Source organism: Toxorhynchites rutilus, chromosome 3, assembly GCF_029784135.1.
Source record: "Toxorhynchites rutilus septentrionalis strain SRP chromosome 3, ASM2978413v1, whole genome shotgun sequence".
Taxonomy (NCBI): Eukaryota; Metazoa; Arthropoda; class Insecta; order Diptera; family Culicidae; genus Toxorhynchites; species Toxorhynchites rutilus.
In genome coordinates, this window is record NC_073746.1 from 116,736,672 (window position 1) to 116,751,672 (window position 15,001).

At 39.0% G+C, this 15,001-nt stretch overlaps 1 protein-coding gene across 6 annotated transcripts in view; it reads right to left on the minus strand.

Annotated features, from left to right (window-relative positions):
• LOC129780318 (probable G-protein coupled receptor 158) overlaps positions 1 to 15,001 on the minus strand; it is a 212,149-nt gene continuing 197,148 nt past the window's right edge. For 3 of the 6 annotated variants that reach the window (XM_055788438.1, XM_055788436.1, XM_055788433.1), the window contains one exon: positions 1 to 10,431. In XM_055788438.1, coding sequence (XP_055644413.1) covers positions 10,264 to 10,431 — 168 coding nt within the window. In that variant the 3' untranslated portion in view covers positions 1 to 10,263. Of the gene's footprint in view, positions 10,432 to 13,244; positions 13,266 to 15,001 lie in introns of all 6 variants that reach the window. The other 3 variants (XM_055788435.1, XM_055788432.1, XM_055788437.1) reach the window with 2 other exon arrangements.

Below are 15,001 nucleotides of genomic sequence, written 5' to 3' on the forward strand. Positions count from 1 at the left end.
TCATGAATAACTGTGTTCTACTAGTCAAGTCCTTCATTTGATACCCATATTGATGGGGTTTAAATATGTAATTCGCCATTTTGTGGTGGCGGCCAGTTTGGATTTGCATTTTTCATAAATAACTTTGTTCTACTAGTCAATCCCTTTTATTTGATACCCATATTGATGGGGCTTTGAGAAAATATGTAATTTGTAGCGGTCGCCATCTTGGATTTTGAAGATCATGAAATACGCAGTTTTATAATGATTGCAGAGATATAGGTGTGTTCCAAATTTGAGATCAACCGGTCAACAGGAAAGGGGTCAAATTTCAATTAATGTGGTACAGAGCCATAGATAAACATGTTACATACAAACATACAAATATGTCACAGTTAAATAAAACCGTTTTAAAACTCCAGCATTCTATCAAATCGAGCGCAATTAGCCACTCATTCACCCGGCGTGACGTTTCCACCGCTTTTAACACACTTCGATAAGCTCTCCTGCTCCACATCACATTGAAACTCCTGTCTCTCACTCTTGCGGTATCGCACCGCATCATCCCCGCCAAAGGCAGCGATATCTCTTATGCTGAAAATCAATTTCAAGATAGCGTTTTTCCTACTTGGCTTCGGATGATAGAATGTGGCCAAGCACCACCATCGCTCACTTTATATAGCCATATAGTTAACGTTGTAGCGACCGCCTATATTTATTTATAATCTCTTTTTTGTCTCCCTCCTTCACCTTATCCATACGTTTCGCCCGTACCCGTGGTTGCTTGTAATGAATAGCTGTTTGCTGCGGGAGCGCAGACAAAATGTATGGGAAAGTAGGGAAATCTTTCTTCCAAATTTTCATCAATTTGAACATTATATGAGGTGAAGAACCGTAATTTGTAGCATATAAACAATTACTGAGGATATTTCCTATCAATGTGTGTATTTGGAACCAAAATACATTCATTAATTGAGGAGGTATTAGCGTTCAAAAACTGAACACTTTTTCACACCGAAATATTGAAATGGGCCCCTATATTGAAAGGTTAGACGTAGTCCTACGTCAAAACGAATTCGCTAATAGAAATCATAACCTAACATTAAAAATGAAGCGTTTCGTGCGTTTCTGCAACAGTAATTTTAACTGAAAATCACCAAATGAAACTTCCGGATGGTATCCGAACATCATTTTCCAAAAAAAAAAAAAATGAGTAGGTTATATCTATGATATAACCGCAAGGTTGATGTGGAACTACCTTAGCTTAGCAATCATTCGTTTGTATTGATTAAATTCTTGATTGAATGGAACAGTTTCCAAATTCAATTGAGTTCAATATATTTGCTCTGTGAGTGAAAAAAATGATTAAATGCCATGTAAAGTCAATCCATTCATTGTGATTGATTGTCCTTCGTTACAAGTAAATTTAATGACGGACCTTTTACGTTTGGTATGATGACTAGAACAAAATATATGTACGGAAGAATTATCAAACGTTTGATGAACCAGCCTAAGGCTGAAAATCTTTCCAATAAAGACAAAAAAAAATTATCAAACGATTATTTTATTTTACATTTCCCTCTGAAGTTTACATCCCAAAAGTGTACATACTTCTCGAATCTCGAATTTGCTTGAAACTGGGAAGTTCATTCGCTTCTAGTGTCTGCACGATTTTCCCAGGTTCCTAAGTTTAGAAGATCATGTTAGGACAGACATATTCCACTCTGCACAAAGGCAAGCGAGGACAAAAGTACTCGCAGTTTGCATTTATTTGCAGAGCCGATTTCCACAGAAACCTCGTTTTTGAAGTCTGTGTTAGGGAAACACATTTCAATCGGAACAAAAATACCCCCGATTTGTATGAATTCGCAATGCCGATTTCCCCACGCTCCATAGATTTGAAGTCTGTGTTAGGAAATCACATTCCAGTCGGAACAAAAATACCCCCGACTTGCATGAATTTGAAATACCGATTTCTCCAGGCACTAGGTTTAGAAATCTCTATTAGGGAACACATTTCGGTGGGAGCAAAAGCTCCCCCTACTTTCGTGTGTTCTTCTTCTTCTTTTTGGCTTTAAGAGGGTTTAAACTTTTCAGTTCATTCGCCTCTAGGCTCTTTCGTGTGTTTGCAATGCCGATTTCGCTGCTTGGTTTTAAAGTCTGTGTTAGGGAACATTTTTCGATGAGAACAAAAGTCCCCCTACTTTCATGTATTTGCAATGCCGATTTCCCCAAGGCTGCTTGGTTTTGATGGCTGTGTTAGGGAAACCGTAAATCGGGCCAATCAAAACGATGCAGTTAGGGCGTTTAGATAACGCCTAATATTTTACAGTTATTCAATTGTTTATCTAATGAAAAACAACATTTTGTTAGTTGCGATAGATGCGTAGAAATATTCCCTATCAAGTGATGCAAACATCTCTCCTATCCAGTACGAAATGTTCGAGCTATAAGCATTCGAAATCTTTAATTTTTTCCTGCATGTTCTGTGTTTAGGTTTTCATTTTACCCTCCATATATTCCGGTTAGACGTAGTCCCACGTCAAAAAACTATACAACGGAATCATTGGCTACAGCTCATTGCAAATGCTGAACATATTTGCATAAATATTGACTCCAAACAATAAACAAAAACGCTCAATTCGGATCGGTTGGGATAGGGTCTCCAGGGCCCTCGTTTCGTCCTAGACTGCGAGCAGCTAACATCGTATTCTGCTGAGATTCAATTTGAAAAACTTGATTTAGGCTTTGAACTACTTCGCTATGTGTCAATCATTGGCGCAACCTAGTAGAAGCATCCAGTACATTTACACTCTATAGAAAAAATAATAATGGACTGTGTACGCTTGTTGCTGGATTTTCTTCTCTGGTCCATGTCAAGTTGCATAGAACTTTTTATACGTTTGTGATTCAATAACTGGTCGTCGTCCAGAACAGTTCGGTTAAAATCTCCATCAGTAATCGGATTTTTTTTTCATAAACAATCTTTCTCAAGTTTAGAGATGATTTTTTTTTTGAAATTTCTTTCGTCCCATGTACTGGAATAAATTGCGTCTTGTATATTAAGTAGTATTTGTGGTTTGACCGTAGGGGAAGTGGGGATAAATTGGTCACGTGGAGTGAAGTGGTCACCTGCTTGTTTGGTAGTATAACTATTGATTATTGACACCGTATTGATAGCCATCTTATGTTTGAAGAATTTCATGACTTTTGAGTCACCCTGTACTTCGGTGGAGCTGTCGCATGTCGAAATATAAATAAAAACGAAAATCGCTCTCTCGGTAGACATTTGGCCGTAGTTTTGTGCGTTTCGAATTTAAGGAATTTCTGGTTCAATTTAGTTTATTTGACCTGATATTTTCGACAAATCAACAGTTTGGACGACTGTTCACATATTCTAGGGGAGGTGAAAAGATATTTTGTTCAATTTCATCGATTATTTCGCATATTTCGCATTTCGTTGTTTGGGGGGCAAAGTGGTCAGTGGAGGACTACTACTGACAATATTCTGTTTCAAAAGCTGGAATACCTTATCATCTTCTGCTCATGAAGGGTCTCTCTTATGGTTTCGACCCAGGAAAAATATGCCACTCCAACCAAATTCAAGCCTCATTATGATAAACGTTATTACTACGTTTTTGTACTTATGAGAATATTTCAATTACGACTCTAGGTGAATAGGCCTAGTTCATTTGATACATGTACCTACTATTTCAATAATTATTTAAACAAATTTGGCTAAGAAAACACGCATAAATCTATCCCTACTAGTGTGTTATGAGCGAGTGACAACTTTGCCCCCCACTGGTGACCACTTTACCTCATCACTAAAAAAATTTTGGTTTTTTCTACTTTTTTTTCTAATAATGAAAAATGTACTATTTTCAATTTTCATAATAAAAACCGCTTACTATCTTGAACTACAATAAGTTGAGCTACAATATTCTTCGAAGAACGGAAATTTTTGTGGGATGTGGACACAGGAAATGGGCATGTTTCTTAGGGTAATCACATTCCCCCCAGTTCCTATGTGGTTGGCCGTATATAGCTTCCCGATGATGGAAGATGAACAGACGTTGCACTCCGTGACTCGCATGTCTTCCACAGATTCATGTAAGGATGTAATGATGACTCAGAGGAAAAACTTTTGAATAGTAATGTCTTCAACCCACTGGCACGGTGAACTATAGAGTGTCAATCGATTTCGTAACTGACCCTGACTAATCCTGAAATCCAGTCTGCAAAGTCTGCTTGGTAGTGAGTTTTTGTTTGAGAAAGAACGAAACATTTTCGCCCAGGATGCGTATATAATAAGGTGGAAGACGGAAAGCCGAGTCGAGACGTTGTCAATTGTCACCCTTAAGCCGTTTTATGCTAAGCGTTCGAAAAATCGAACAACAACTTTGATAATTTTTCATGGCTTTGGAAAACAACCATATGGTAAGGTTTTGGCATCAAATGATAGCTTAGTCTATTAGCTACCACTTACTATCAATTTCATTCAATTTTGTATAACTTTATTGGGAAATATAACTAAATGTAACTATGTGCGGAAAGTACATAACCTCACATAACGCAACAAAAAAACAAAACCTTATAAAATTCAAAAATACATGAACGTTTCTACTGTATTACTTTGGTAAAAGATTACTCATTGTGATTTAGGAAAGAACCCGTTGGATTGAACCTTCTACAGGTTCAAAAATGTTGGTTTTGTCCAATGTGTTTGTTTGGCGATTTTTTTATTTTTTGTCATTTTCCGGAAAACGGAAGAACGCATAAAAATAATTCTTGAAGATTACGCCAATAATCAAAATTACACCAATGGCTTTTGTTAGAAAAATATTTTTTACATCAAATGCTCTCACGCTAAAGGTCACGAGTTCAATTCTCACTCCCGACATTCTTCCAAAAATGGAAGCAAAAAGTGTTGAACCTGCCAAATGAGTTGAAAATCACTATAATACAGATATAATAAAAAAAAACAAAAATTAAAATTTGACATTGTCGTTTTTCCGTCTGGAAAGTTGACAGAAAAATATTTTGAGATGACAGTAGATCTCAACGTTTTGCGCAATTTGAAGACATTTGGCATCAACTTTTTTTGGAATCCCCGATTTCATGTACCATTTATCATGGACGACGCTTGATGGAACGAGACCTGAAGAGCTACGTCGCCGAAAAGCGACCGACCAACAAAAAAGACGACTTTAGTTTGCGAGGGAACATGTCAACATTTCGCTGGAGTTCGGGAAGCGCGTTATTTGATCGAACGAGTCCAATTTCGAGCTAATAAGCAAAGGCGGCTCGGAGTGTGGCGGAATGAGGGTCTCCGGTGCTGTGCTGGAAGCATCATGTTGGGACATTTTGTGCGAGGATCTGGAAGAATCCATGCTGAAATCCATGTTATTACTGGAATGACAAAATGATCTACTAATTATCCATTTTTACGTGATATTGACTGGAATACTTGAAGTTTGAAAAACAATGGAACATTTTGATTTCAGATGGGGTAGATTTTTTTGCGCCAATCAGTTTGTGCGCCAACTCGCTAGACTAGACTAGATTTTCGGACTGGGGTGTTCTCAAGCAGCTTGCTGGCTTACCACAACGTAGATGTGGGAGTGTTAACGAAACTCGGCTCAACCCGTCGGCAATTTGTTCTCTCCCAGCTCGTATTGTAATCCGGCTGGATCGTCCCAACTCCAGAGGTGGCGATGTTGCAGTCATTGTTAGGTATGACATCCCTTACGAGATCTTCCCACATCCGAACATCAGCATTATCAAAGCGGTTAGGGTTAAAATTCATACTAGCCTACAACCGATTCTGCTTCGTGGTGGCCGGTGACATCTACGCTCGTGTTATATTGTGGCGCAATTGCAGGTGAAATAAGAATGGAAACCCATTTGATAATCACCTTAGTGCTGGAATGTCAGGTTTGGAATCATGCAAGCCAGTCACCCACCCAAACAAAACTTAGTTCACAACCCGGATCATCGGGTTAACTCCGACTTGGCGTTTCCACCACCTGTCGAAGCCATCGATAATGCTCTGGACGTGTTTGACGAAGCCGTCTACGCTGCCGAAGAACCCTGCATCAACTTATTCCAGAAAGATAATCTATTGTTCTTCACACATCTAATCGGCTGCTCATACAGCAACGTAATACAGTCAGTTGGCAATTCCTTAGATCCGGTTGCCTCCTAAAGGTGCTATCGAATAACTGCGAGATCACTCCAAGGCGTTTTGGGAGATTACCCATATACTCAAAAAACGACCCGTTACAACCCCACAACTAAAGGAAAGCACCGGTTGTATGTTAGTGCCCCGGATAAGAGATTACCACGTCATCGCCAGCAAACTCGTCGAGGCGCATAGCCTTGATACATGTTGGTATAGTGAGTTCACACGAACCCGCAGGGTAACGCACAATCTAACTATTTGGCAAGCTTATCGCTTTTTGACCGTTATTTTCGCAAGATGTTGCCAACTCCGCCTGCGAATGACGGATTTCTATAGTAACATGTCCGAAGAAGAATTTGATTGCAACCCCTAACTTGCACAATGAGAATGATTTGCTACTCGTCATTCGGTGTGTTCTTTGTGAAATTTCGCTGGTTCAGGTCAATCACGGAGAGCGACTACGAAGTATACAGTCTATGTCGATGAACGGCATATTATTATGCCAGAGAAATTCGTCTTCCGGAAGGGGAACTCTACCGTCCAACAAGTAGTGCGAGTGGGGAACATAATTCATTGGAACAAATATTCTACTTGATCCGGGAAATGCATTCGACAACGTCTAGCACAACAGGCAATTCTATATGCTATTACAGACGAGCTTTCCAGGCTATATTATAAGGATGGCAATAAATTATCTTCATTGATCGCAGGTACCTTCTCGGAGATGAAAGCAGCTTCAGGTGGCGTGCCACAAGGTAGGCGTATTGGATCGCTGCTTTACAATATCTAATAATCATACGTCCCGCAACTTTCTACTGTTTGTATTCGGGTTTTGTACGCAAAAGACAGCGGAATAATTTCCAACGATCGTCTCCCGAAGAACTACCGATCGAGGCTGCAGTGTGGCACTACGAAAGTTCATTGAATACCATTGAATGTTCCGCGGTCTTATATGAGGGGCTCAGAATGACAGTGGTGTAAGTGATTAGATCGATTTCTCCACATCGACTCTCTCTTTTGGTCATAGCTTAGCCTCAAATACATTCTCTGCTGTATTTGACAATGTGGAAGATAGGTCAGAACCTCACCTATCAGATTCTATAGCAAACTTAAATTGGAACGTTTTTGCAATTGAGTTATTAACTAAAGAAAAACATCGATTTCTCTACATCGACTCTCTCTTTTGGTCATAACTTAGCTGCAAATACATTCCGTACTGTATTTGGCAATGTGGAAGATAGGTCAGAACCTCATCTATCGGACTCTATAGCAAACTTAAATTGGAACGTTTTTGCAGTTGAGTTATTAACTAAAGAAAAAGTTGATGAAGAGAAATCGATCAAGTCACTTACACCCCTTGCATTCTAAGCCCCTCATATATATTTGTTCGGTTTCCTAGCAACGATGAAGTACGAGAAGCGTGTGGCAACTGCCGCGTTATTTAAGTGTGGGAAGACGACGATACAGATTTACAAGCTGCTCAAATCGCTTTCTAACAATGAATGGTTCGTGTTCTGTACACTACAACGATACAAAGAAACAATTGATGTGGGAGATAGACAGATGGGGGCGTCCGAGGTCGGCACGACTGCAGAATGTTATCCATGCCATTCGTGAACGTGTGCGACGCAATCATCTTCGCGAAAAAAAGAGTCTTGCAGTTGGTGCAACAATTGTGGATTGGTCGATTTCGCAGTCCTACGTTAACAATACGATCGCGTCTCGGAAATCTCTATTCTATTTTTCTAAATAAAAAAATTGAATATAAAAATATAAAAATAAAAAACAATTTTTGGAATTAATGGCTTTTATCTACGTCAGTAATTTATCCATAATTTCTTTCATGGAACGCTGGACTGGAATCGAAGTAGGTTAAACGCTGTTAAAATTTTGTCAAAAAGCATTGACCATAAGCAACAGAACATGTCCTAAATCAGGAATTTTCGAATTATTTTGAGTGAGTGACCCCTTTTCCAGGATGATGTGATATCATCGATCCCTATAGCCAAATTGAAAAATTACCAATTTAAAAAAAAATGCGGTTCATTAAGTGAGTAATCTTGGCATCATTTACTCATCAATAAACAGACATGAGATTCAGTAAATATCAAAATATATAAATATATTGAAAGTTTCAGATAGGAACTTGTGTTAATTAACAGTGGTTGATTTCAGAACTGGTCGACCCCTAAAATCAGTTTTCGTTTTTATCTACCCCTAGGAAACCGACCCCATGGGGTCGATATCGATCACTTTGAGATTCCCTGTCCTAAATAATACTTATTTAAATACCATAGACAAAACACACAATCATTTGTCATGTTTTCTTGAGTGTCCTGATCATTTTTTTTTCTAAATGTTTCTAGAGCTCCCAAACCCGTTTCGAAGTCCAGAACAAATCACCTTATGAATCAACAACGATTTACACGGGTTCATGGAGTTCATGAACACAAAGGACAATGCGTAACAATACACGGGAACAATACACAAGCAGACCATACGTCGCCATTTGTTTGCTTATATCAATGCGCGCTTTGAGAACTCATTGTGAACGCTGGCGCGAGGGTCTCCTACAATTATTCCACATTTCTTAACCATTTAAGTCTACCTTTGGTAAAGGATAAAAAGTAGAAGTGGGTTATACCTGTGATATAACCGCAAGGTAGACGTAGTACGACCGCTAGTTCTGTAATCTTTTGTTTGAAATTTCATCTGAATCAATTCTCAATGAATGAATGAATAATTATTTCTAAAGGTTGCTGAATGTTTTCCTTGATAGTGTGTGACGCGATGGGTATGAGTGTGAAATTGTTTTTACCGTTGGGTTTGTGTGGTTTTGCAAAAGCAACTGATGAAGTTTGATACATAATTCTGTTTTGTTCTTGTGCGAATAAAACACGAGGGTTTTCTTGACCACTCCATGCGCGATGCGGAATAGAAACTGATGCTCTTTGATACGATTGCATAGCTGAAAACGAATGCGCCAATCTTCCTTTGCTCGATTTACAAGCGAACATTTCCTCATAACCATTCCATGCGAAAGCAAAACAGAAACTAATGCTCTTGGATACGATTACATTACGAAAATGCACAAATCTTCCTTTGCTCGAGCGCATTTGCAAGCGAGTAAAAGAAATCACAGCTTGCATGTATTCGCGATGACGGTTTCTCCAGGTTTCTTGATTCTGCGTCCGTGTTCGAGAACACATTCCGATCACGACAAAAGCAATCATCATCAATAAGCAAGATTGTTATGATTTCAATAGCCTGTCTTCAAAGCAATTTTCAAACTATTGAAACGATTTTTGGACCAATAAGTAACAATCATATAACTCTTTGACATTTTATTTTTTGAATGAAGTGATTTTTATACCACTCTATTCAGCCGGTAAAAAGGTATTAACGTTCGAAACCTTGTTTTCGAAACTTCGAACTTACACCCCGGTACAGAAATGAAAGATAGTCCTACGTCAAAACAACAACGTTGTACACGTGATGCAAAAGTACAGAAACACTCTCCACCAGACGGCATTAAATTGATGTTCGCAGAGCAGAGCACCCATCAAATGAAAGTGCTCTGTCTGATCGCTGCTGGAAAGCGCAATGACGCTGAGTAAAGAAGCAATTCCGTTGAGGCATCACTGAACGATAAGACGCATCTTAGCCTGTCGTTTGGAAGACGTGGCCCAAGTATTTTTTCACGATTAAACCCTCTGAACATCAATATTTCTGAGCACTGATAGCATTGAACGCCTTTCAAGCATAATTTATCATACAACTCAACAAGCGAATTATTTTTAACACATTGTAGTTATTTGTCCATTTACACCATGTGATGATCCAATTAATAAGTGAATTTTCGCGCTGCTCCCAATGTCAGTGCGTGGCACGTTTTGCTACAACGATATTTACATAAATTTTTCTTCGCCATTTACAACAACTTCGGCACGCGTCTGCCACTATTAGAAGTTGTACTCTCGATAGCGTGACTTTTTGGACTGCTCCTGCTGCTGCTGCTGCTCCGTCTGGTATATATAGGTGCGATGATTGTGATAGTAGTAATGATTGTTGCTGACGGGTGTATCAGTTTTGGTTGATGGCTATTTCGAGTTGGATACCCCCGAAATCTCGGCACCGGTAATCGTGCCGGTATCGGTCGGGCCCTCCACACTGCACACCGAGTCCTCCGGTGTGCGGGACGGTTCCGCTTCGGTCACTTCCACTTCGCTGACCGCTGGACGATTGTTGCGATGCTTGGCGCTTAGTGCCTGTGTTCAAATGGGAGAATTGATGTGTAAGATTGATATTAGTTTTCGGGTAGGAAAGGGTCTGTTTTCATGTCCATAGATTTTAAATGAAGCAGTATTGAACTAATGAGCATAACTGATCGTAGTTTTCAATCAAAATAAGCTATAATAAAACGATAATGTGTAATGACGTCTCCCCCTTCTTATTCTGAGCGCTAGGTCTTTCCTAGAATTTGAAATAACCATGCGATTGACTGTTATAGTATAGAGACCATAAACACAATTCATAATTTAAGTGGCCTGGCTTGCATTTTCGCCTTTGTCAAAGAAAAACTGTAAAATATACCAAATTTTCACAAAAATATCAAGAAGTGGGTTATATCTGTAATATTACCGCAAGGTAGACGTAGGACTACTGTTGGCTCAGTAATCATTTATTTGAAATTGCATCTGAATCAATTCTTAATTAATGAATGAATGAATATTTTGAAAGATTGCTGAAAGTTTTTCTTTTTAGTGTGTGGGAGGATGAGTATAGTTATGGAATTGTTATTAACATAAAATTCAACTCTTTCGATCTTGTTGATGGTCCCGAAACGAACCAATGAAATTTGAGTGGCCTTGTAAAATCAACTGATGATGTTTGATATGTGATTCGTGAGAATAACACGAGATTTTTCATGATCACTCCATGCGCAGAATAGAAACTGAGGGCGCCATTTTTCGGTGAAAACGAAATAAAGTCTATATAACCTTGCATAATTTATTTCGTTTTTTCCGTGATGTGGCAATTTTTCATGACTGTAAAATGCGAAAGCAGAACTGAAACTGATGTTATTGGATTGCATCACGGGAACACCAGGTTGAATGCGTGAATGGGTGCGAATATTCCTTCGCACAGACGCAAACAATTTTTCACGACTGTTCCATGCGAGAGCAGAACAGAAACTGATGCGAGTGAAAGTACTCACGCTTTGCCTGTGTCCGCTATGATTTTCCAAACACTAATGCAAGCGAGCAAAAGACATCGCAGCTTGCATGTATTCGCTATGACGGTTTCTCCAGGTGCCTAGATTTTGCGTCCGTGTTCGGGAACACATTGCGATCACCAATCATCGTCAATGAGCTAGATTGTTATGACTTCAATAGCTTGCTTTCAAAGCAATTTTTAAGCTATTGAAACGATTTTTTGGACCAATAAGTGACAATCATATAACTCTTTGACATTTTATCTTTCGGATGAAGTGATTATTATACCACTCCATTCAGACGGTGAAAAGGTATTAACGTTCAAAACCTTGCAGTCTAGCGTCACTCTCTCGCTTTCGAAACTTTGAACTTACACCCCGGTACAGAAATGAAAGACATAGTCCTACGTCAAAAAAACGATAAACCGAGCCTGAGTTCGGAATTGTTTGATCAATTCTCAACGATATATTGATCGCTGCAGCCTCATCATCATAGAGCCCTCGTACATACGGTTACGAAATATCATTTCGAGAGATTTTGTTTCAGTCTACAATTTATTTCGACTCATTTCACACTTCAAAAAAAGAACCATGCATCTAAGGATCAAATAAGAACAATGTAATACAGTAATCGTTCGCTAACTGGTCTGCTTTTTAACTGGGCGAACGTTAACTGGTCCTGGGACTAGTTAAAAGCAAAATTTGTGAGGGGCATTCGAATGTGATTTGAAATGTTATGAAAATTGACATTATTTTCACATGACAAAAACATTGATTAAATAACAGAAATATAAATTCATCAAATTATATTTCATACCTGTTGTCGCACTCGATGCGAAACTTCCATTGGAATCCTTTTGTTTATCCAATTTCATCGTCAACGCGAATCAAACAATTCATTGAAGTTCCCTTCGATTCCATTTGACGTTTTACATGCCGGACCAGTTATAACGCGAATGTCGATAACTGGTCTTCTCTTTTCGCCCAGTTAGCGAATGTTTACTGTATTACTATCAATCATATAAAATCCTACTTAATTAACGTAACTAGTCCCAGCAGAGATGCTTTCGACACTGCGCACATTAGTTCCCATTAAAGTCCTACAAGGGCAATCATAGTTAGAGCATTTCAGACGCAGTCTGCAGCTTGTTACATGGCTCACATTACGTAAAATGTAAGGTGGTGTCTCAGGTATTTAATAGTCACCTCTCCCATTAGCCTTTGTTGCCTACCGCCGAATGGCGCTCGTTGCACCATAGTTTCGCCCATTCGAGCGGAATTACAATGATCTCACTCGTGTGCTTTCATCATCATTATCATCATCAAGAGAAGCCTTCGAATGTGGTAATATTCTTGATGTCGGCGTTTTATGTGGGTGGGTGATATTCCACTGAGGCATCCTCACCCACAGTGTGTTATATTTCCGAGCGATGCGTGGAAGCAAAGTTTCATTTCGCGGCTGAAATATCAGCTAGAAGTGAGTGCACCAGAAACGAGGGGGGCGGAGGAGCTTTGCGTGGGAAGCCATCCACGATAGTACCAAAAATCACCGTTATCTGATTATTCATCAGAGTAATTGAAACACCCAAATGCACAAATACTCAGCCTCTCGAGGAAGATGAGGGATGTTAATTGAGAACACGCAACATCCGTTTCTTCGTGTACGAAACTAACAAAAAGTTCTGTTTGAAGTTCTAGGATATCGAATTCTACTCTTCTATCTATTATCTATTATGGTCTATAAGTTTTATTATGTACAAAACTGGTCGGCCTTTCTGTTTTGACTGGTACGAAAAAAAATCACGAGCGTAAAAAACAATTACAAATTTGGTACGGAACTTTCAAAAAAATCAAAGAAGAAATTACCTTTTCTCTGCTTCCTTTTTTCTGAAGTTGAATTCGGAATTTTTGGTTTGTTCGATTGTTTGTTGTTGTTTTGTATTGTTTCAGAGTTAGGGTTTGGTATAACATTGTGGGTCGTGGGATTTGAGTTTTTTTTCGTACACCGGGAAGGAAGTTTATGGTAGAGGATTATGATACAGAGTGTCAGGAGTGGGTGGTTTGTGTTTCGGGTTAATGTTTGGTAGTATATGGGTGGCATCGTGAATATATATCGAGAAGAGAAAGAGAAAAGAAGAAAAAACAAACAACCATTTATGATCGATCTCTATTCTCTGTAGCGGAATCAAAAATTGCTAGTCTACTGAAACCTGGAAAAAAATATTACAAGCTTACCGTTCGATGAAGTGTGGTAGTAGTGAGTAGGAATCGGTTTTTTAGAATAACGAAAACAAATGCGTCCGGATGAAACTGGAGGAAACTTCGCATTAGTTTCGTTCAGTTTCGTTCAAGACATGAAGCTAAGGAGGAAAAATTAATACATACAGCAAGGGAGGAAGAAAGTCATTTATTTACACATCAAGGAAGTTAGCTAAACTCATCGGGAGCAGCGAGGAAATAAATCAATTCAGTTCGCTTCAAAGAACCGACTGAATGAAAATGAACACAGAAGCTGAAAATTTGAGAGCGGTGGTAGGAGTAGCAAAAGTATGGTTTCGTCAGTAGATGACAGGGCAAAATGGGGATGGAAATTGGAAATTGAAAATGAAACTACCATGAGGAACAGCAAATTTTCGTACTTTTACACTAGGTACTATACATATCAACGGTCTATGCTTATGAGTATATATGAATAATATTAAAAACTGCTCAGATGTGTAACTGATGTGCGGTGAATTTGGTTTCACCCACCGGAGAAGTGTATGCATTATTCAGTCGGATTGTATGTTGCGCGTCTGCCTGTGACGAACCAATTAACGTTTCAGAGTGAAATTATTTCGTTTATATTTGGAAGCACACGTCACGTTGTAACAAGTACCGTTTGCTATCGTACTGTAAGTTGGTGGAACATTTGTGTTAAAACATGCTGCTAATTTAATTGTTACTGTTGGTATTTGAAGCGTGAGTAACCTGTGTCGCCAACTGCACATCACTATATCACTATCCCCAATATTAGGGATACCATCTGGTCAGAGTTGAAAAGCTGGACACCTGCCACAGCTACTATTATGATCAAACCATTGTCATTATTTGGGATATAAATATATAAAAACACGTTGCATGTGATTTGCAATTCCAGGGGCCAAAATTCTCCAATGATTCATGCGACGAAACTATGAGTACAGGACCATTTTTTTCGGCTTCCTACACCCAAACTAGCGTTGGCAGAAAACATGTCATCTTTGGCAGAAATGATGCCATTTAGTGTGCTGGAGAGTCAAATGCGCAAATAATGAGCTGTTTTAAAAACTTAAAAATAGTTTGTATGTATGCGTTCAGACATCTCTTTCTGTTTTCTTTTCTCATTTCATTTGGGATTGAACCAAAAAAAAGTCCATACGACGTCAATGGGGATCGAACCAAGGCCGGTTATTTTACACAACCACGTTATCCACGTGTCTAATGATGCTACAGCAGTTGTTCAGCAAATACGTGATAATATTGCGCCTGATTATAAAATGAAGTTGGGAAGTGTTTTCTGTGAGTAAAAAAGGAGCGCACGAAGGAGAACAATATCTATCTCGGCTTGGGCCGTGTATGTGGCAAAGTATGCGGAAAGCTTA